This window comes from Oryzias latipes, chromosome 7 (assembly GCF_053564925.1).
Source record: "Oryzias latipes strain Hd-rR chromosome 7, Olatipes_Hd-rR_3.1".
NCBI lineage: Eukaryota > Metazoa > Chordata > Actinopteri > Beloniformes > Adrianichthyidae > Oryzias > Oryzias latipes.
This window is the reverse complement of record NC_136243.1, coordinates 35,558,428-35,581,980: the sequence shown is the minus strand read 5'-3', so window position 1 is coordinate 35,581,980 and position 23,553 is coordinate 35,558,428. Positions and strand designations below refer to the sequence as shown.

At 42.0% G+C, this 23,553-nt stretch overlaps 1 protein-coding gene across 3 annotated transcripts in view; it reads right to left on the bottom strand.

Annotated features, from left to right (window-relative positions):
- tafa5l (TAFA chemokine like family member 5, like) overlaps positions 1-23,553 on the bottom strand; it is a 73,012-nt gene that overhangs the window by 23,266 nt on the left and 26,193 nt on the right. For all 3 annotated transcript variants that reach the window (XM_078949692.1, XM_078949691.1, XM_004070228.5), the window contains 2 exons: positions 19,716-19,865; positions 10,894-11,021 (listed from right to left, as the gene is read on the bottom strand). In XM_078949692.1, the coding sequence (XP_078805818.1) occupies positions 10,894-11,021; positions 19,716-19,865 (278 nt within the window). The remainder of the gene's footprint in view (positions 1-10,893; positions 11,022-19,715; positions 19,866-23,553) is intronic.

The following is a 23,553-nucleotide window of genomic DNA, read 5'->3' as shown; positions in this document are numbered from 1 at the left end:
GGTTTTGTTTGTTGTTTTGGCCTGGGTTCACCCTGAAGCCTTTTTGCTTCACTTTTAGTTCATGTTGATTGTTTGGTAATTTGTAAATAAATTTGTTATACTTTTGTATGGAGACATTCGTTTGGTGTTTTTTTTGTTACAGGTAAATTATTAGCCAAAACCTTACTTTTTTTATGTTATGCCGCCTCGGTGCCCCTAGACACAAAGGGGGCGTAACATAATTATACGCCATTTATGCCAACTTGGGTCAAAAGCTAAATTTAAAAAAACAATTTCTCAAGATTGATGAATTTACATCAGAAGCCAAAGAGATAAGTCGTGGTGTCCCACAAGGATCAATTCTGGGCCCGCTGCTATTCAACATTTAAATAAATGATACATTCAATGTTTCAAAACTTTTGAAACTCATTATTTGCTGATGACACAAACATATTCTATTCTAGAGACAATCATAGGGAACTTATCAATGTGGTAAACAGAGTTAATCAATAAAATCATGGATAGATTACAACAAATGATCTTTGAACCTAGATAAATGTTTTTTAGTAACTACAACGGCAATAAAGAGCTCTCAATTGAAAAAAATAATGTCTCCATTAAAAGTGTTACAGAAATCAGATTCTTAGGGGTTTTTATCGACGACCAACTAAGTTGGAAGCCTCACATCAGACACATACAAACTAAAGTCTCAAAAAGTATTTCAATCATAAATAAATCTAAACTCAGAATACAACAGTAGATATTTATTGTACTGCTCCTAAATATTACCATATTTGACCTACTGTATAGAAATTTGGGGGAATAATTATAAGAGCTCACTACATCCTCTCTTTTTACTTCAAAAAGCCAGATGTCTTGATCACACAAACTATTTATTTTAATAATCTAGACTTTTAAAGCTGGATGACCTTGTTGGTTTTTACACCAACAGCTTCTATACAGAGTCATTGGGAAATCGTTACCATTGAATATCCAGAAACAGTTGTTAGAAAATGAAGGAGGAACAAACTGAGGGGATGTAGGAACTTCAGGATCAAACTGATAAGAACCACAGAGAAAAGTTTCTGTGTGTCGGTGTGTGACACTAAACTCTGGAACGGGTTCAGTAATGAGCTCAAACAATGTTCAGATATTCAAGAAAATGAAGAAAGAAACTCTGATTTAACGATATAAAGATAAGAGGAGTTAAGGACCAACAGGTGATTGAATGATTCCAAATCCACGTGTGAACTTGATGGTGGTGAAATAATCAAAGCTCTTTTAATTACAACCAATAAGTATTGATTTTCTTTATTGATCTGCAATGTGTAGCAATAATTACTGGTTTAATGTGATCATGTGTTCTAATAATCAATGATTATTACATAACGGCTACTGTTTACTGAAATCATGAATGAATGTTTTCTGAAGAGAATCAATCATCAATAACCACTGGATTTAGTAACTTGAAAAGAATCTATCGGATCAGAACCGGATCACAAAAACTGTAAAACTCTCAAATGAAGAACTCAGTGGTGGTGGGGGGGGGGTATATAAACTCACTCCTTCCTGCTCCTTTTAAGCAATAAATCAAACTCTATTTGACTTTAGTTAATGATCACTACAATTAATTAAGCAAATGTGATTTAAGTGACTTTCTTGTTATGTTTTATTTTATGTCTTTTTAATCTATGCATTTCATCATTTCTGTGATGAGTTTGATAAATCTGTGTACTTTTATTGCTTTGACTACAATGCTTGAAATAAATCAAACCAAATCAAATCAATTGTTTCAAAATCACTGGTTTTAGTTTCAAACAACCCTGAAAAACTTGACAGGGTTGTAGTCATCACAAATTTGAAAAAGAATTACTTGGAGTAAATCTTAACCTCACTATCCTTTTGCTTTGAGCTGGGAAAACTGAGTCACACGCACCTGTAACATGTATGTTTCTTATAGGTAAAATAACCCTCCAGAAAACGTAATTAAAAATCATTATCATTTTTATGTTTTAAAAACTGTCCATAGTTGTCCATCCATATCCATTTTTAATAATAATTTTCGTAATAATTTTTAATAATTTAATATGAATGTCATTTTTGATGTCCTTTTTTTATGTCAAATCATATAGATTTAATAAAGTCATCTATCTATCTATCTATCTATCTATCTATCTATCTATCTATCTATCTATCTATCTATCTATCTATCTATCTATCTATCTATCTATCTATCTATCTATCTATCTATCTATCTATCTATCTATCTATCTATCTATCTATCTATCTATCTATCTATCTATCTATCCATACACCATATAAAACACTTTGTAGTGGTGCTATTATAAAATGTAAAATTTAGCTATAGATATGAGTTAGTATTGAATCACACTCCTCAACTTTTATCAGCAGTAATAACAACTAGGGCTGCACGATATGAGGAAAACCCCCGATATGAGATATAAGTGATCAATACTGCGATGACGATATAACCATAAGATCGTTTTAGCACATTTAGGGTAACCATTTATCGCAATTTTTGCCATCTTTTGCAATATGCATTTTGCCCAGCTTGAACGACAACGATAAATTTGCGATATATTGTTCAGGCCTAATTACAACATATAAAAACAATATAAAATTTAAGACTAAGATAAAAAAAATCCTAAAAAACGATAGCAGATCCTTTGTAAGATAAGTATTAATTGATGTAGTACAAATGTGACATGAATGCACAGTCTGCGCAGACGTGATGACATCACGTTCTCTTTCGTCTGCACTGGCCTGGTTGCAGCGCTTTCTCATCTGTGCCCTGCAAGTAAATGCAATTGCAGTCTATGGCAAGCCAGAGGTGACGTAAAGAACAGCGTTTTGGCCATCGAAAGGCCCATTTTTTTACGCATTTCTTAAAAGTAGCACATAATTGACATGGTCAGGACGGGGCGTAAGTGAGTTTGGTTTCTTTCTTTTGCTGACTTTTAGTGACAGTATTGTAGTTTGTCTGTCCTTTTTTTCTGTTCTTTTTGGTTTCTTACATTCATGTATTTGATTGATAATATATAAACAAATATCAAAGCAAACTATCTTTGTTGCTGACAATAAAAAAATAAAATGTATTTTTTTGCAGTCCTCTACAACTGAACTAACATGCTGTTAAAACACAAACACCTGATTCCTATTTAAAACTCAATCATAACTTTTCATATGTTGTATTAGACTATTCACTCCTTCCAACAGAGGTGTGTGTTGGCACAGCGATAAAGGAGCGATAAAGCGTTTAATGCCTTGCTTTTCTGTCCTGGCTCTGCTCCTGAGCTTTTCTACAGACAAAGACAATCACATTTTCTCAAACTTCTTCAATTCTTTTTTGATCTGGGGAAGCCGGAGCGCCCGGAGAGAACCCGTGCTAACTGGATCCTCTTCCAGTGAAGCCACAGAAAGACTGCTGTGACTTCCATTCAACAACAACCTTCAGTGTGTTTGCCGGTTACCATAGTGACGGCATGTTTAGATGAAAAAGGTTGGGTTGAAGGTTCCACTTCCCTGGAAGAGGATCTGGTTTAAAATACTGGATCAAAATTATGTTTTACTGATAAAGTGTTTGGTATTAAACATTAACAAAAAGGTATTTTTTTAACTTTATGATAATTTTTTTTTTGAAATTCCTCCTGTTTGGAATAAAGAACAAAACTTAAAGGCTGAATGCACCCTGTACATTTCCCTCATGTTTATTTCCTAATATTCTGTAAATGTCTCCAATTTCTTTTTTCCTACTAGTCATCTAAAAATGTCTCTAATTTTTATTTCCTACAAATCTAAAAATGTCTCTAATTTTTATTTCCTACAAGTGATCTAATAATATAACCTAAATCCTTACAGAACCAGCAGATCCTCAACCTGATCATCAAAGTCGGAAATCTCCTCATCAAAATCGGAATATTCCTCATCATCCTCATCTTTCTCTTGATCTTCCTCAGTCAGTGAAGAGACAGAAACCTTCATTTCTTTGATGGAGACTGTTCCTTTAATGGAATTCACAGACTCTTCATCATCTGATGTATTCTGGAGCTCTTCATCATCTGAAGGATTCTGGAGCTCTTCATCAGAGCTGATGTCCTCATATTCTACCTCATCCCCTTCATATTCCTCCTCACACTCTCCCTCATATTCCTCATCCTCTGAAGTATTCTGGAGCTCTTCGTCTGAACTGATATCCTCATACTCCTCTTCATCATCTTCCCCATGTTTTTCTTGATCTTCCTCAGTCAGTGAAGACACGGAAGCTTTTATTTCAATGATGGAGACTGTTCCTTTAATGGAGTTAACAGACTCTTCATCATATGAAAGATTCTGGAGCTCTTCATCATCTGAAGTATTCTGGAGCTCTTCATCAGAACTGACTTTCTCCTCCTCCTCTTCCTCACATTCCTCATCCCCCTCATTTTTCTCTTGATCTTCCTCATTCAGTGAAGAGACAGAAAACTTCAATTCTTTGATGGAGACTGTTCCTTTAATGGAATTCACAGACTCTTCATCGTCCAATTTATTCTGGAGCTCTTCATCAGAACTGATGTCCTCATATTCTACCTCATCCCCTTCATATTCCTCCTCACACTCTCCCTCATATTCCTCATCCTCTGAAGTATTCTGGAGCTCTTCATCAGAACTGACATTCTCATCCTCCTCCTCACATTCCTCATCCCCCTCATGTTTCTCTTGATCTTCCTCAGTCAGTGAAGAGACGGAAACCTTCATTTCGTTGATGGAGACTGTTCCTTTAATGGAGTTCACAGACTCTTCATCATCTGATGGATTCTGGAGCTCTTCATCAGAGCTGATGTCCTCATATTCTACCTCATCCCCTTCATATTCCTCCTCACACTCTTCCTCATATTCCTCATCCTCTGAAGTATTCTGGAGCTCTTTATCAGAACTGACATTCTCATCCTCCTCTTCCTCACATTCCTCATCCCCTACATGTTTCTCTTGATCTTCCTCAGTCAGTGAAGAGACAGAAACCTTCATTTCTTTGATGGAGACTGTTCCTTTAATGGAATTCACAGACTCTTCATCATCTGAGAGATTCTGGAGCTCTTCATCATCTGAAGTCTTCTGGAGCTCTTCATCAGAACTGACATTCTCATCATTTTGGATGCCTGATGAAGAGGAGGATGAAGGCTCCTGGAGGCTTGTTTCCTCCTGGTCTGTGAGGATGTTCCTGATGGACTCTGTCAGGTCCTCCTTGGTTTTCTGGAGGTCCTGGTTCTCCAGCTGAAGAACATCTGCTGCAGCCTTTTGCTTCTTGAACTCTTCCATCCACTCCTGAGCTTCAATCTCTTCCACTTTCAGGCGTGAGATTTCCGTGTCCAGACCTGCCTGCTGGTCCTGCAGGCAGCAGATGTCCTCCAGCATTCTGGAGTACTCCTCCCTCATCTGGTCTCTTTGGTGGCGTCGGTTCTGCAGCGTCTGACGTTCCTGCTGCAGAACCTCCGTTTGCTGCTGGAACTGCTGCATCTGGAGGTGCAGGTCTTGGATTTTTCCTTGAAGGATGACAGTTTCCTTCTCCATCCTCTCACTTTCCTCTCTGGCGGCACAGACTCTGTCCTCCAAATCCAAATGATGACTGACTTCCTGTTCCAGTCTGGAGATTTCCTCTGAGAGGTCAGAGTTGATCTGGACCGCCTTCCTGTTTTTGGCTTGATGTTTCTGACATGCAGACTGCAGAGCTTTCATGTTCTTGATGGACTTTGTCAGCTGCTCCTTGGTTTTCTGGAGTTCTTGGTAGTCCAGCTGAAGAACATCTGCTTCAGCCTTTTGCTTGTTGTACTCTTCAGTCCACTCCTGACCTCTAGCTTCTTGAATTTTCAGCTGTGAGATTTCATTTTCCAGTCTGGTGATTTCCTCTGTGAGGTCAGAGTTGATCTGGAACGCCTTCCTGGTTTTAGTTTGGAGATTCTGACATGCAGACTGCAGCTCCTCCACCTCCTCAGAGGAGCGTTGGACTCCTTCCCGTCTCCTCTGCAGGTCTTTGGTTTCTTTTCTGAGCTGCATCAGCTCCAGGCTGAGTCTCTGGTGCAGCATGCGGAGCTGGATGGCGTCGTTGGGCTGCTCTCTCAGCTGGGACAGCTCTGCCTGCAGCTCTTTCTTGAGTTCCTCCAAACGGTATTGTTCTTCAACCATGGCGGGGAACTCTTCTCTCATTTGGTCTCGCTCCAGGATTTCTGTCTGCAGCTTCTGAAGCTCCGTTTTCAGAGCGGCGGTCTCCTCTTCCAGAGCGTGGAAATGGTTGAACTCCAGTTTGTAGTCCATTTCCAGGACGGCTTGGTGGCCGACCTTTTTCTGCAGCTTCTGCAGCTCGGCTTTCAGAACTGCAGACTTCTTCTCCATGATTTTCCTCTCCTGTTTCACCCGCTCCTGCTCTAGTTTCAGCTCTTCGTCCAGCCAGAGTTTGGACCTCAGAGCCACCATTTCCTCTTTGCTTTCACGGATGTTCTCAGAGAAGGCAGCGATTGTCTGTCTTTCTGCCTCACATTTCTCCTGGATCTTCATCTGCTGCTGAACTTGTGTGTTCAGGGTCTCCAGGGATTTCAGCAGCTCTTTGTTTTTCTGAGCAGCAGCTTTCCTCTCCCTCTTCAGGTTCTTGCAGGTGCTCTCCAGATCTTTCATGTTGGACAGATTTTTGCCAATCTTTTCCATCTGGCTGACCATGATGGAGTTCTGGGTCAGGATTGTCTCCGTACTTTGGCTGATTTCTTTCAGAGACATTTTCAAACTTTCTTTTAGAATTTCTGGAACTGTTATTTTGCTGCTTTTAGTCTTTCTTGTCGCTTCAGTTCTTTCAGTATTCCTTCCACTAGTCTCTTTCCCTCGTTTCTCTCGGTTACTCTGTGAGTTCAGGCGGTTATATTTGGCAACGTTGCTGACAACATTAGATGACGTCAGATGCTGTCATCTGACGCTGATTGACCTGCTAAACAATCGTAGTAATGACACAATATGCCGTCATCGGTCTGAATGACCTAATGTCACCTCTTCTGACGATGTGTCACGTGCTGCGTCGCAAACGTTATGAATGGATTTATGAAGCGCTTCATATTCGCGCATGCGTGCTGACGGCTCCTCCACGGAGCCGCAGTTCGACCGGCGGAAACTGCGCAAACGAGAGGAATTCTTATGTTTCTGGACGCTATCGATCAATATCAATACTCCAGTGGTATTGACTGATTGGTTGTGAAATGTCCGCGTGCTGCCGTCATGAAGCAGAGATGTTCAAAGGAACCGCCGAAGGCCTGTCGACGTTTTCCCGGTTCTGAACTTCCGGACCCGAGTCGCATGGAGACAGGCGGACTGAGTTTATGGTGAAGAAACAGTGAAAACAGCATTTAATGACAAAAGAAGGAAGTTTTTGAGTAAAATAAAAGTTTCCAAACATTTTCTGATTCTAAGGTAGAAAGAATTTCTGGAATTTATCAAAAAGAATCAAATTATCAGTAAAAAATGTAAAATACATTTTGTTTGATACATTTATGTCTTCATTTGTGATTTAAATGTTGTTTAAATTAATGTCCTGAGTTTGAATTAAATGTGGACCTGCTGTTCTTGATGAATGTTCACTTCATGACTTCATATTAATGTCATTTTACAAAAATCAGACATTTGAATCGAGGATCCGTCCTGATTGTAAAATGTGGAACATCAAAAATGCTTAAAGACCTTGAAGTGCTATCTTAGATGACCCCCCCTTCCATTGACGTGTTCTCCCTACCATGACAAAGGTGGATAAAGGTGGAAAGATTTCATGTAATCCATGGACACCAGTGAAGATCACAAATTATTGAAGAAAAAGGTTCAGAGCACTGTCTAGTGGGTCTAGATGACCCAACTCCCAATGGTAAAGTGCCTAGGATAGCACAAGGGTTAATGGCAATTAAGCTTAAAATTGCATTTCTGAGTATTTCTTTATTTAAAATGATGGTAAATCAGGAGCAGTTGAAAAAATGCAGTTTAAAAAAGATCATCTTTGTGATGTTGAAAATACGCTGGGCGGGGCCACAAGCTCCCTGCTCCGCCCCTTTCTGATCGTCACCTGCAGACAAATGGATCCATGAACGTCTTTGTTCATGGATCCATTTGTATCCATATAAAATATGCCACATACTATATAATGTCTAAAAATGTGTACATTCAAATATTTAAATATTCAACTTTGTTATTTCGGGTTGTACTGAATATTCTACTTTAGGCAGATCATACTAGATGCAAACTGTTACCTCACATTTTTGGTAATTTCAATAGGTTGTTTTATTGCAGTGTAAATTTACTTTAGAAAACTCAGAACTTGTGACATTATGACATCTTTGAGACTGGATTTTGTAGTTTTTGCTCATTCCACTGATCCATCACAAAGGGAGCATGATTATAATGCAGATCCTTGCATGTAACTTCACTCCCTACAGATCTATAAGACAGTCTGAGGGAGGAGTAAAAAATAACTAATTATATTCAGGAGGAAAGATGCAGCATGCATCTCCCTTCTTACTGTTTCCATGGTAATGTAGCCTGCCACAGCCACATCCACAGATAAAATCTGGTGTTTCTTAAGCTTTTAGAGCTTTTTCTAAATGTTTCTTTTAAAACAAATGTTTCCGGATCGATCTGGAGAGGTTCCTGCAGCCAGCTCCAGATCCTGCTAAAGCTCTGACAGGACAGTTTTATTATAAAACCCTGAATATAAAGAATGTTTTTCTCTTTGTAGCTCCTATATTTGTCTTTTCATAGCTAATAATTTAGTTCTGTTAATTACTGCACAGATATTCTGTCATATAAAGAACATTACTGGGACACAGACTGATCATCCCTGTCAGTGAGATTGTGGGTTTGTGGATTAAATTGTTCCCCAGTAAAAAAGATTCATCACTCTCAGATGTTATGTTATGTTAATTCATGTGTGATGTCACTTCCTCTTTATAACTGCTGGTGTTCGTCCTCCTTATGTTTAGCAGTGCCCTACCGCTCAAAAGATGACATTTATACCTACACAATATGGGACGAAATTCACCTGCAAATGTTTGATCGTGATCCTAATTCTTCAGTTATCAGATTTTTCACTCAAAAAAAGCAGATATTTCCACCTTCATCCAATTATTTCGCAGTTTAACATGTGAACAAAATACAGGGATTTCCTGGGGAAAAATTCAAATAATCAGAAGACAAAATAATCAGGATCTGCGCTGTCTGGAATTCGGTTCAGCAGCATCCTGATCTCTGACCCAAAGACGATCAATGGTTTTCCCGCAGAAAACCGGCTCAGGAGTTTGGGTTGAGAAAGCTGACGGGGATGAAGATGTCTGAACTGGAATCTGGTACTTGAGTTACATGAAGCTCTCATCCAACAGGAAAGGCAACGTGAGGAAGTCTCAGAAACCAAAAGATGGAAAATCCCAGCAGCACCAAGGAACTGCCTCATGCATCCAGGAAGCCGTAACCGAGAACTGCCTCTCTGGAATCCAGAACACGTTTCAGGAAAACAAAGTTTAACGGGACGCCCTTCAGTGCTTTGGGATCATTTGATTTAAAGTAAGAAAAAGTCTTCATCACCTGTTTGGAGTGGTCTGGATCAGCTGTTTTCAGTTTATTAAAGTGTCAAACTCAACAGGTGAGCTGCCTGATTCACCTGCGGATGTTTTTTGGGTCAAATCTTTCAGGTTTTGCTCTTTTTTTTTTCAATTTTGTTTTGTCACCTTTGGTTTTTCTGAAGTTCCTTCATGTGCGACCAGTGGCTGAAAGTACATTTTTATTTATGCCGGTACTGTCACAACTTACGTCAACGTAATTCTTTTTAATAGCAGTAAATGCAGATTCGGTGTGTAAACACTAATCAAAGAACTGATTTATCCAAGCAGATTGATCTGTCTGATGCACGATGTTGATTCAGTCAAATCAAAATAAACCATTATAAATCATTCTCAAAGTGAAGAAAACCAATTATAATTAATATTGGAAAATACTATTTATATTGAGGTACAGTAGGTTTAGTTTACTGTAACATAAAAACGACCAATCACAGCAGACAACACACATGTGATGTCATCAACACAGATCAGTCCATCATTCCAGTCCAATGTGTGACAGACTTTGAATAAAGTCATGTGACCATCCAGTGTCTAGAATGTTCTAAGAATGTTCCCTTTGGATTCTTTGGATGTGGAAAAACAACAGTGGTGAACTTTAGGAAACTAACATGTGAATGGATTTGACATTCATTCTATTTTACTTGTTGGTTTGGACACAGATTTCATTTAACTTGATGATCTGGAAGAAATCCAAGAATCTGGAAAACTGTTCAGTAGCAGGAATTTCTGTCTGGAAGTTTGGATGAAGAGGATCTGGATCCACTTTAGGACAGAGGAAATTTACAGACAGCAGGATTCATATTTATGGTTCGTTGATTTATTAAAATAATATAACTTGTAGCTTCACCTGTTTATGTCTGTATCTGAACTCCACACATTCTCGTTTTGAAAACACTCACATCTTAGGTAATGGACTTGTTTCAAAATCAGCTAAAGCAGATCATTTCAATCATTCAGTAGTTTAATAATTACCAAGAAAAAGAGAATAATTAGAGACAAACTAGAAGGTCATTTCCATGTTTTTAGGAGGTTTTAAACTGAATGGAAGGTTTTTTATTCATTATACAGGCCAAACAACCACTGGTTTACCCTGAGGTATAGTGGTTCCCCAGAGCCAAGCAGATTCTGAGTTGTTGCTGCTTCTGAAACCGGGTCATGACCCGTAGTCTGACTGAAAGATGCTCCCCGCATCCCTGAGCTGCAGCGTCACGTGACGCAGCTCCCAACAGCGCAGCGCTGAGGGTGCATATGGCGTGCATTAATGTCACGTCGCAGACATTACCGTGACGGTCTTGATGCGGCCGCTGCCCCTGGTGCAGGTCCAGCCGGATCTGTTGAACAGAAGGCTGCAGACCTCCCCCTCCAGGCAGGGCGCCATCTCACACCACTGGCGGCTCCGCACGACTCGAGCTGAGGGAAGAACAGACCAGAGACTGAGCTCAGACACAAAGACTTTCAGAATAAAACATCACCATTTTCAAGGAGCACCAGAAAGACACGCCTCCTCAGGGGCAGATCTGACATGATCTGTTTTAATCACGTTATCACTGAACAAATAAATGGAAAACTTCCCTGTAGAACTCAACACATTTTTCTAAAACGTTTTTATGAACTCAAAAAAAAGGTTAAAAACAAGTTTTCCCATATATTCAAAAATGGTTCCAATCGGTTGGTGGACAAATGTGAAAAATGGAATGACTCCAGCACGATGGTAAATAATTACCGGTATATTGCACAGCCTGGGCTTGATACATCACCTGAACAAGGTTCTTATTATTAATCCATCCATAATCCACATGAAGAAATATCAATGGATTAAAGACCCATTGAGAGGAAAATGGGGTTTTGGGGTTTTTTAACCTGTTCTTGTGGAACTTTTCTGATCATGGAGGACAAATGTTAAAGAAACTGACATGAAAACGACATTTTTGAGTATTTTTTGATTCAAATCATTGTGAATCAGGAGCAAATGACAAATGCAGTACAAATAAGATTGTATTTGTGATGTAGCTTGGTGAGGTAGAGGGCTCCCACGCAGGAATCCAGGGTTCGATTCCCGGAGGGGAATAAACAATGGTACTGGGGGGACAATTACCATATCAATGGTGAGCAATTAGCATCACCCAGTGGGGTGGGCAAGACCCTTAACGCTACTGCCTCCCGAGTGCGGTTCAAGTGCAGCTCACTGCTCCCCCAGGGGATGGGTCAAATGCAGAGAAGAATTTCCATTTTGGGATAAATAAAGTATCAATTATTATCATTGTGCCCCGTTCTGATGCATCAGCCTGCAGACCAACAGATCCATGAACGTCTTTGTTTCTAGCTGGAATCTGGATCAGAACTGGACGGCTGGATAGATCTGATATTTCTGCCATGTTTGTTGCTCCAGTGATGTTGGGTTGAGGGTGTGAGGGGTTCTGGAGAGACTGTAAGCAGAGACGTCTTAGTTATAGTTGATAGGAAGGGGGGCGGGGTTGATCCACGCCCACAACTCAGAGGGGAATTTCCCTTTTTTTTTACTTGTCCAAAAGGTGAACAGATCTTCTGGCACACAAGTTGTATATTTGAATAAACCCCTTTAGTAATTTAGGCTAAACTTTATATTTGTAAGCGGACAAAAAAGAAGAGAGAGGACTTTGTGTGTGTGTGTGTGGGGGGGGGGGGGCAAGGGTACAAAAGGAATGGTGGGGAAAAAGGGGGTTGATAAAATAGAAGGATGATTATAGAAGGGGTGTCGTCAGAATCTTTAGTGTTTTTTACAGTTTAGCGTTCTTGGTCATAAAGATATTTGAACTAATTTATGCTGATATAGTATTCTTTATTATTTAGGTTATTTCACTGATAAAAGGTTTTTGAAATAAATAAAAAAAAAAAAGATTTCACTGATAAAAGGTTTTAGGGAAAGTAAATGCGAGAAAGTAAAATAAAATTTCACTTAAATGGAAAAATACTCTTCAAAAGCCAATTTTTTGAAGGTAAATAAAATTCTGTTTCAAGAAAACAACTAAAATAATGTTACCAAAAAGGTGATTCAATAGAAATATAATTTAGTGTTTAGAAAATGTTTTAGTGAGTATTTTTTTTCTAGACTTTGTTCTTACCTCATTGGCAGACTTTGCGTTTTGATTTTCCAAGAAATTTATTTCATATTTTGAGAATGTTTGACCCCTTTCTGGGGGGGGGGGGGGGGGTCTGTTCTAGTAGTGTTGAGAAGAGCTGGCGTCCCCGCTTTCTCCTGCATTTTACCTGAAGTCTTTCTCTGCTTTGGCCTGAACCCTGAAGATGTTCCTGCAGCTAAATCTCTGTGAAACACGCGGCCCTGAAAGCACCACGGCGTCAAAACCAGCATTCAAACTCAGCTTTCTAACATGTCAAGAATCTTACAAACCCGAAGACAGTTAGGAGAAAACGCGCCTTTCTTCCTTCAGCATTCATATCCTCGACGTCTCACTCCTGCCAGAGTCTTGTAGGTCTTCATGTTTGACGTTACAACTGCTTCTACACGTAAATCCTCTGCTTCCCGTCATGACAAATGTATAAACGTGTCAGAACTACCAGTAGAAATGATTCGTGCAGCAAAACATTTCAACCAGGAAAGAAACTGAAATGAGAGCCAACACAGCTGTCAGAGGCATAAAAACTGTAAATATGAACAATACTTTCTTCTGCACGAATAACAAACTGCAGAATTAAATTCAGATTGGAAATATCCTTTGATCTTGACCGAGTCCGTTTAGTTTGGTTTGGACCAAGTCCTGAGCCTTGTGTTTGGTCTGTTTTTGGACTGTCGTCTACTGGATTTGAACCAAAGCTTTAAAAAATAAAACGTGACTACAGATGTCATTGGCCAAGAAGTACAAGGGCGGGGCAAAGCAACGAGAGAAAGAATGATGGACGTCCTGTGCTTTGCAGTCCTTGGCTTTCAAACTTTATACTTCACTGACCGACTCTGAACGTCAGGTCCAACCCCTTTTACTGGTCCGGTGGAGACGTGCTGCAAGACGGTTGCTAAGGAGACGACGGCTAAGAAGGAACGCCGATACGTGTTTATGACGTATGGACTGTTGGGAAAACAGGTAGAAGCAATATGGATCACATTAAAAGTTGTTTCAATGAGTCTGCATTCATCCGACCACATTTCAATGAGTTGCTGGGTCTTGTCAACATGGTTGCTACGTTCCTACTCATCCCATCCCATAAAGCCCGGCTACGGTGGCCGTTTTGGTCCAGTCGCTCCGTTCCGAGCATGCAGACTACACAGTCCAATTGGAAACAAACCGAGACCACCTCCAAAGATGGGTCAGAGAGCGGTTCCTGGTCCAGGACCAGGGTCTGCTTGGGTGTAGTCACACTAAAAATGTATTCGGGATCATCTGGTTCACTTTAGGCAGATCAGGCCGAACACATGCTAAAGAAACTTTTGAATATAATTCTACAGCACAGATTAGAGGAGGAGGATAGCAGAGATGGTGGCAGAAGAAGCAGCCTGAAGTTTGTCTGCAGGAGACATCAATAGTCAGACTGGAACCTGCTCATGTTCTCCCTCCACTCTGACTGCATGACACTGAATTAGCATTCGCCTGTAGTCCCCACCGATAAGCCCTGATTGTTCCTTACACCGTGTGCTAAAGCAGCCGCTAAAGGTTATCGGCTCTCTGCGGACCTGACCGGGCTGCTGCTTCCGCCTGCCGACCGTCCCCCCAGGAGCCACATTGTGGAGCACGGAACCACGGTGGGCAAATTGAAAGAGAGAGACAACAATTCACTGCATGACCACAGGGGAGCTGGGGAGGGAAGGAAAAGGAGTAAAGAGGTGAAGAAAAGGAGGCCTGGCGACATTTTTCTGAGGTCTCCCGGTTCAAGCCTTGTTAGTCGCCTGAAATTGATCTTTGGTCTGTCAAACTCTGACTGTTCTGCAATAAAATTCTGTCATCCGATGGTATTTATCAAGCTAGAAAACCAAACAGCTTCCTGTTGTTACCCCCAGTCACTGACTTTCTCCACAAAGTCCTTCTCTGCCTGCAAACAAGCGACGTCTTTCGTTTGTTCCAACTGTGGAGCCCACGAACGATCATCTGAATGAAACGATGAAGCTTCACAAGCTCATTCTGAGAACGGTGATGGCTTCATCCCGAACGGACATGTGTGGTAATCCGGAGTGACCTTCCTCCTGACACGCCAACCTGCCGCAGCAAATTCTTATTTTCACCGCCATCAGTCAAGCACAACAAAGCGTAGATTTATCAGTCAGCTGCAGATGTCGTTTTGAGAGCATTACAAGGCCAGCAGAAATCAATTTCCAGGGCACACTGTAAAAGCTGAGCTGGCAAAGCAGTGGGAGTGCTGACTAACGGCGGAGAGCATCGGCCCAGCCCGCCCAGAGGCTGCTTAAAATAAATGCATTTTTCATCTCCGTCCACAATACTCAGGTATTCAGCGCCATGCTCTTTCTTTTCCTTTTTATTTTCAGAGCCATCAGTGAAAGTGTGAGTTGATGCACAATGACTTGATGAAAGTCCCGCTGCTGGAAGCTGAGCAGAGGTCACGCAGCCTCGCTGCAGATTGAGAGTGCTGCTGTGATAACCTCAAAAGCAACAGCATCATGAATAACACAAGCAGCAGTAAAATGCGGCGGTGACAGGTCGGCTTCAGCCTGTCTCCATCCATCAAACCCACCTCTCCAATATGCTGGAACGCACTTCTGCAGACTCACTTAAAAGCTTTACAGCACAGCCACGCACTGACTCACGCCGTCCGTACGAAGACGAACACCGGAAGCTGCTCGCACCGTCAGACGTCTGACGCCTGAGATAAGCTGGAGTAGAAGTTAATGTTAAAACCATCTTGGAGACGTGAAGCAGCAGCAGGGGCTGGCGGTACAAAGACAGCCCGTCTGACTGACACCTGGGTGGCCCCGTCCTGCTGCCGCTGCTGCTGCTGCTGCTGTCCGGGGACCGCAGACGTCAAGCCAAGTCTGTCAGTTGCCAGCTCCCTGCTGGGGTTCTTCTCTGGACCTCCAACTAGATCACACATACGGACCATCTGCACCCCCATGCATTAGTGCCAGGCTCCGCTGAGCATAACACGGCCCTGCCAGACGAGACTCGGGGCAGAACAGGGGGAACACGGCAACACTGGGAGGAAATATGACCAGAGACCGATGATGAAAGTTGATTCAGACATATCTAAAGAGACAATTAAATAAAAAGACTACCAAAACTGTATCACAAACTAGTGCATTGACTGGAGAAGCACACGTTTAATTTATTTAGTTATGATATTATATCAAGCAGTTTGAGTTTAAGTAAACAATCCTCATTATAGATTACAGATGACTTTGATCTGAAGGTGAAACATTTAAATGTATTTTCTCAGTGCCTTAGAAGAAAAAAAATATTTACGTTTATACATTTTAACCATTCAGTAACAGTTATTTTATTTTCAGACTTTTGTGTCAAAACTGTTCATCTTTTTGTCGAAAAACGTAGTTTTCCCTATTTTTCCAAAAATTACACAATAGTCTAAAATCATAACAACTGACACTTTCTTTATTTTTTTAATCTACTCTGAAGCCAGAACAGATTGGGTTTATCGAACAATAGTGCAAAATTCACTTTTTTGTGAACAGCAACACAATTCAGCTACAAATAAAAGAAGGTAAAAGAACATAAACGTAAGGGTTTCCCCTGGAAGATGAACTCAGACGATGACTGGGATCATATTCTAAAGAGATGAAGGTGAAAACTGGAGGAAATGGAAAGAGGTGCACTAAACTACATTTAGGCCACTTAAAAAGTTGTATTTTTCAAAACCACAGTCTGATCATAACAATGGTCATCTTGCATATTAAATGTGAAGGTATAAACAGTGATGTATGTTTGGCTCACTGCTGCTCTCTTTCCACGTCACCATCAAGCTTCATCTGATCTCAGTGTGGGGACACGGCAACAGCGAGCCAAGCAGAGCGAAAGCAGCAGGGAGACTCAGGAAGTGCAGATTAGACGACAAGCAGGAAACAGAAAATAATCCTCCTGCGTTCGGTGTGCAGACCGTGCAGCGCAGAGCAGAACAAAAAGAGGTCAAAACGCTGTACGCGCAGAAAAAGAGATGCAGCCACTTAGCAGGAAAACATGCTGTACTCGCTGCAGAGACTGTTTGGTGAAGAAAACCAAATGAGGAATAAACGGATAAACGCCTCATTCTGCAGATTAGAGCAGCTGCCATCTGTGCCAGTCGGCCAAAAACAAACATTTCTGCACATTTAAAGATATTTTGTTCATCTGGAGCTTGATGATGCAAACATTTGGGATTTAGAACATGGCGATGATGGGGGGGTTATTAACTCCACGTCTTCTGCACATCTCTCCAGGATGAACTACAAACAGACAGTGTGCTCACTCAGCCAGCTGCTTTAACTCCAGCGTTTGCTCCTTCAGAGTGAGGAAACATCCGGTCTATGAAGAGCATCAAAGATCCTCATGACCAGAAGCAGAACCAATGAGATCAAAGCAACATTATGATCACAACAGCAAGAAACACAGAATCTCAGTTTTCTTATGGCATCCAATCAGTCTCACCCTCACAAAATGAAGTGGAAAAAAATCCTTTCTGGATTCCTGTAATGAAGAATCCTCTTCTGTTAACCCTTTAATACTTGATCCATCCCAAAAATCTCTTTAACAGGAGAGAAATCTGTCTTTAAGTGGACACTAGGGGATGAGGTGGTCTCTGTACTGTCTTGGCCTCCTCATCTTCTCAGCCTCTGCTGGCCTTCATTTGCTAGCATGGTTTTCTCTTATCATTTCTATGCTGATGACACTATTACAGTCATGAAATAAAAATTGTATCTCCTTCTCTGCTTGGAGGACAGAAAACAAACATAATCCCTCCAAAACAGGATTCCTGGAGTGGGACGTTGAAAAGATTTCAGATTTACAGCATGCAGATCTATCTTCTCTAACTTCAGAAGATCAAATTCTAACTCTCTGCTCTCCTGGTTCAAACTCTGTTCATCTCTGGGGTTCCTGCAGGTTCCTGCATCATAACAGAACCACCAAAGCTTTGCAGATGCTGCTGTACTTTTTAAGCCCACCACATTCTACACCACGGTTCAAACCGTTCATGATTCAAGATTCAAGAGATTGATTTGTCATTGTCAGTGAAACAAGGAAAATACGTTTGGAGCATCAACAACATGTCAGTGATCCACCATGGAGGAGCTTTCAGGAAGATGCTGCAGACTAAAGCCTCCAACGCTCTTTACTAAGTTCTGTCAAAATTGATCATCAGTTGATCTCCTGATGCGGTGAGACAGTTTTATTAAAATTACCCAGAAGTCATTGCAACGTCAAGACAGGGAGCAGAGAAGTGACAGAATGTGTGAATAAATGAATTTAAGGTCAGAGAAAGGTTTCCTCTGCAGGTGTGTGTGTGTGTGTGTGTGGGGGGGGGGGGGGGTATGAGAGTGAAGGTGAACCTGAAGAGGATCTAAAGCTCACAGAAGATCCTGGAGTTCTACCTGCATCATGATGGACACAGGCTTCCTTTCAGCATAGTGTGAGCGTGAGGGTGTGAGTGTGTGCTTTTGTATGTGTGTGTGTAGTGGTCTGTAGGTGTGTATTTGTGTGTGAGTGAGAGAGAGAAAGGGAGACACATGTTGCAGATCTGTGGCTGAGTGTCTCTTACAATAAAGTTGAGATGAGTCATTATGGGATGCAACTGTTTCTGACTGTGATACAGAGATCCAATCAGGGACCCCCCCTCCCTCCTCTTTCTTATCACCCTTAACCAGGTCTGATCACTTTCACAGACAACTCCTCTTATCTACAAAGTGGATCAGGAGCCATTGTGTCAAACACGAGTGATGGAGAGAAAAAAACAGTTAAAAATACCCAGAAGAACAGAACCCACTGCTGAAGAAGAACTGCTTAGTCCGGACCCACAGCCGAAGAACGAGCCGGTCCAAAGTGATTAGCAATTGGCTGGCTGAACATCCTCCCATTGGAACATAACAATAGTTAAGAACTAAGAAGCTCACAGACTGGGTTCTATCGGTTTCTGAAGGAACGTTCTCCATAAATCTACTGTCCAGCTCAGAAGAACTGGAGCACCAGGACGTTCATTTTGTGGGAAATGAGGGACCGAACCATTGAGATGTGGATGAGGCAGTTTAATGATGAACGGTTCTGATGGAAATCTCAGGCAGGACTTTTGTTTGTGAGTTTGCTGTTTGTTTCAGGCTGATCTTTATTTTTTCAGTTTGGATGCAGTTTGAGGAGACGGTGACGTTTTTAGAGGAAGACCTGAACCGCGTTCATCAATCCCGTGACGTCCATGAATTTCTGATATTGGAGACCTCGTCGGACATTATCCCATATGTATCTTTGACTGCTGACCGTTTTTAACACTAACCATGGACTGTTGAAGGTCGAAGGTTTGACTACTTTAAAGAACAGAAATCTTTCTCAAACAGACAGATGACAGCTTTTTTGTCCTCCCATCTGCAGTTTGATCAAGTAGAAGTCCTTTACGAAAAAAAAGCCTAATTCTTCCTCACATAAAGTCCATTCCTGTCAGTTTGGTGTGGAAAGATGGTCTTTTGCTAAAGAGATGACCGACCATTGCTATTTTGGAATAATGTAAATGTTTCAGATGAATTCCCCATCTTCACAGGAGAAATGATGGACAATGAGGTGCAGTAGACATGAAACCACGTGACCTCTTTACCTGGCTCTCAGAATTCTCCATCACGGCTACTATATTCTGTCTAACAATTTGACAGAACAGTCCTAGCAGGGGGTGAAGCTGGAGGACTTCAGCGATGGAAGGCTTTTTACACCCTGTCTGGGATTTTCTGCACATAATTTCCCGCTGAGGTAAATGCATCACTATGTGTTAAAGCTGACCGTCAAACTGGCAGGTAGGGACATCATACAGGAACCGACCGATTGTTTCGATTTCTAGACATACATTTGACCAAATGTTTATTTTCTCCCTGTCCTCTCTTCTTTGCATTTTTACTTAAGAAAAGGCAGTCACGTGATTGATCATGTGTCGGCTCAGAGCAGCTAGAAATCTCAAACATCTGCAGGTCATTGAACTCACCGTCCACGCAGGCGGGCCTGGCCCTGGTGGTGCCTGCGATCTGGCCTCTCCGGCAGGCGCAGCGGGCCGTCTGCCGGGCGATGGTCCGTCTGGGAACACTGCTGTCTCTGTTCAGCATCACTATCTCGCAGGTCCCCACCGCCAACTGGCCTGCCAAACACAGCAGCCAAGCAGAGTCCATCAGACGAGCATGACCAGACGGCGATGTGACACATCAACAACTGACGGCTGAAGGTGCAAAACATCAAAAACGATTGTTTTTATAACAGAACAGGAAGACCAGAGAGACGTTGCATGTCAGGTACGGGGGCTGGGGAGGGACCCAAAATGCAGAGAAAGGGAGGTTCCAAGTAAAAAAGGTTTCATACTCATAAATGAAAGCGCTGCAGAGCAGGGAAACCAAACAAAACCAACTGACCAGGCAAACAAAGAAGAAGACAATATGGACCAGAACCAGAGGAAGGCAGAGACAAGAAATACGTATAAAGATGACTGACGAGACACAAGGAAAGAAAGCATCCTGGAAGATTGGGACAAGGGAAGTCAAACTAAGACATGAAGGAAGAAACCTACAAAATAAAACAGGAAGCAGAACTGAGGCATAAAAAACCAGAATCGCGACATTTCAGGCACCAACCCAGACGGATTTATAACATCTATACGCCATGTGGCATTGCAGGGATAAGAACAATGATCCCTTTGAGGAACATTCAGGACCTTCTGAGTTAAACTGAGGGTTTAAATAAACATGGACAGGCCTAGTAAAGAAAAAACAAACAGCAAGTAATCAGAAGTGGTTTCTCAGTGCATTTTTTAAACCCCTTCAGGTGTTTGGATGAGGACCTTTGAAGACCGATGTAGAGCAGGTCAGTATTCCATCGGCTCAGACACCATTCACAGAAAAACTACAGCAAAACCTGCTTCTGACTGACATTGATGTCAAAATATAGTTAAGATGTCTCCTCTGTCATGCATCCATCCCAGGGGGAGGAGCTGCTTCTGCAGAGCCCCCACCCGCATGAGCAAAACAAAGAATGAGCTGAAGTGAGGAGGCCTGAGGTCAAATTGAGAACAATTCTTTCTTATGATGAAAATCCTGAAATAAAAATCTGTCTTTAAGAATTTCAGGCCCAGAGTTTTTCATTTAAAAGCTGAATGATGAAACCCAAACTTCAGTCCGGGTGAGACGCAGTCGTCTGCTGGGAACTGCATCTTTGGAAGAAACAGAGCAAACTTCAAGCCGAGCAGATCTGTGCAGGGAGCTCAGGTCAGAAAGCCTGACTGATGCTTCCTGAGAGCTTCTGCTGTTGGTTTGAGAAACCATTTAAAGGTCTGTGCGAGGAATGAATGACGGCAGAGCTTAAAAGCCAACTAATGGATGTGTGACTTTTCCAGGAGCGCTAAAAAAAGACACAGTTCCAGGAAACAGCTTTTGACTTTTTATTACTGATTTTTGCCTTTATTCAAACACGAATAAATGTTCTTTAATGTGTGATGTCAAATGATTTAGGAGTGATGGTAACAAGATTCTTGAAAGATGCACATAATCAACAAAACTTTCCATGTTTGTTTCAAAAGACTGAATCCGGTTAGGTACATTAAAGTATTTTTATTTATGTCACCAGAGATTCTTGGAGATTAAAACATCTGTGCTAAACTATTCTCCGGGTGAGCGTGCAGCTTTGAACAGCAGCCGACTCAGCAAATCCTTCATGATGAAAACTCTCCACAGGCAAACAAAAAAAAGAAGAGAAATGTTTTTAAAAAAGAACTTTAGGACCAGCATCCACTGCAGCACTGCGAGTCCACAGGAACAGAAGAACATCCAAAGTTCTACAGAACGTTCTGATCGCTCACGATGGAAGGAGGGGGCTGCTCTGGAGAAAGCCCACACAGGCCTCACACCGTTTGCTGTGATGAAGCCTCCGGGGCATCTTCCTCGCTAAAACCCCACACAGCCCACCCCAACGGAACCACAAACCCACCCCAACGTCCTGAACAGAAATGAATCGTTATTGGTATTTGAAAGAACACTTTTTCTGGATTAACGAGCATTCTCTGAATTGAAGATGTGGAGTTTTCACCTCAACAGCTGCACTGTCTGTTGGTTTTCTGACAGCGTCCCCCCCCACCTCCTTTAAAGGGAAAGTTCAGGGAAAAAGTCTGTTCTTAGCATTGAGCGGCCTTCATCCCGCTCCGTCTGTTTGGTCCCAGAACACTGGCGAGGGTTCAGCGAGTGACGGCAAAGGCCGAGAGATCAACACCAGATTTGCAGAGCCGGTGTGACTTTGACAGAGAAGCTGTCTCACATGAGGCTTCACAGGCTAACGCCGAGCTCAGCAGCCGAGGAAATGCTCCCATGCCGATGGAAAGATTGTAGTTTTACTGGATCTGGAGCCACAGAGGAGTCACATGTCCCTCAGGATGGGAGGGGCCTGTTTGAATGTTGGGGTCCAACCTGAACTTAAGTATGAACCAACATGATGGCACCGCACAGACCTGCTCACAGTTCACACCATAAAACACTTTGGACCGGTAATCTCCAAGGCCAAAAATGAAGCTCAGAGTGGGACCCGCATGTAGGCTCGACTTTAGTCCACCCCCCTTCAAAACAACTCATACAGGGGGGGGGGGGGGACCATGGTTTGAAGCTCTGTTGGATTCATCAATGGGTCCCCCTGCCTGCCAGTCAAATACTCCTAAGCCTAAAATGTGAGCTCTAAATAAATCAAAACAGCTGACTGATGCAAAACCAGACTGTACACACCTTTATTGTCGGAGCCAAATCCGTACTTTTATAACACCAGGGTCAATGGAAAATATTCCTTTTTAAACCTGCCTCTAGTGGTCTTTTGAGGAACTGCAATCTCTGATATTTTTTGGTTTGCACCAAATGTGGGAATGGAAGGTGGAGATTCATTCAGAAATGTGGCTAGTAAAACATCAGGATTGTTGAGCAAAGTGAGGAGAGTTTTGCTGCCAAAGACAGAATACGAATAAATTAAAGCCACAGGTGGCGTTGGTTGTAAGGCGTGCCCTCCTCACCCCCTTCTGACCCGCCCTCATTGGCTATACGGCTGCCTCACGCCCCTCACTCTCCCCTTCTGCCTCTGCCACCCCGGTCAGAGCGGCACATGACAAATTAAAAAACAATCAAACAAACCCTGGGTTCTAAAAGGCGGCTTTTCTCTTTGTTTAAACCGTTTTGGTCGTCTTGGTGACTAACGGTCCTCATCATTTCTACAAGAATCTGAGGATTTTTGTCAACCACGCCCACATTCCTAAAATGTTCACAACGTATATGTCTTATAGTTTTGTTCAGCCTGAGCCGACAATTTCCTGCATTACATTTTGACGATACTCCAGTGAAAAACGTGCGAGCAACAGGGAAACGCCACTTTTACGAGCTCGCCACGCTAATGCTGTTCAGACCAGGTAGCATCCCAACGACGTTCAGGGAGTTAGGAGGCGATGGGTCGAGCTTAAATACTGCAGCTAAAGGTGTCTTTGTTTTCAATTCAAGATGGACGCCTCTTCCCGAGGTCAAAGGTCAACAAAACGTTGGTTGTGGTTGTAGATCTAACCGTGTTAAACTTAGTGAAGATCGCTTGAAGTTTTCTTTTAAAGTTTTAACATTTTGGCCCTGTTTTTTTTTTGTCAGTTTCTCCCGCCGTGATGTCATCATTCCTTTATTTGGGGGGGGGGGCAGAAACAATCTAATCCTTCAGTCCAGGATGGGCAGCTGACCAAGGACCAACCGGTTAAAAACAGGACGGATGACCTCAGAGTTCCTGTTTTCCACACCAGCTTTCAGATATACAGTATATATATATATTTT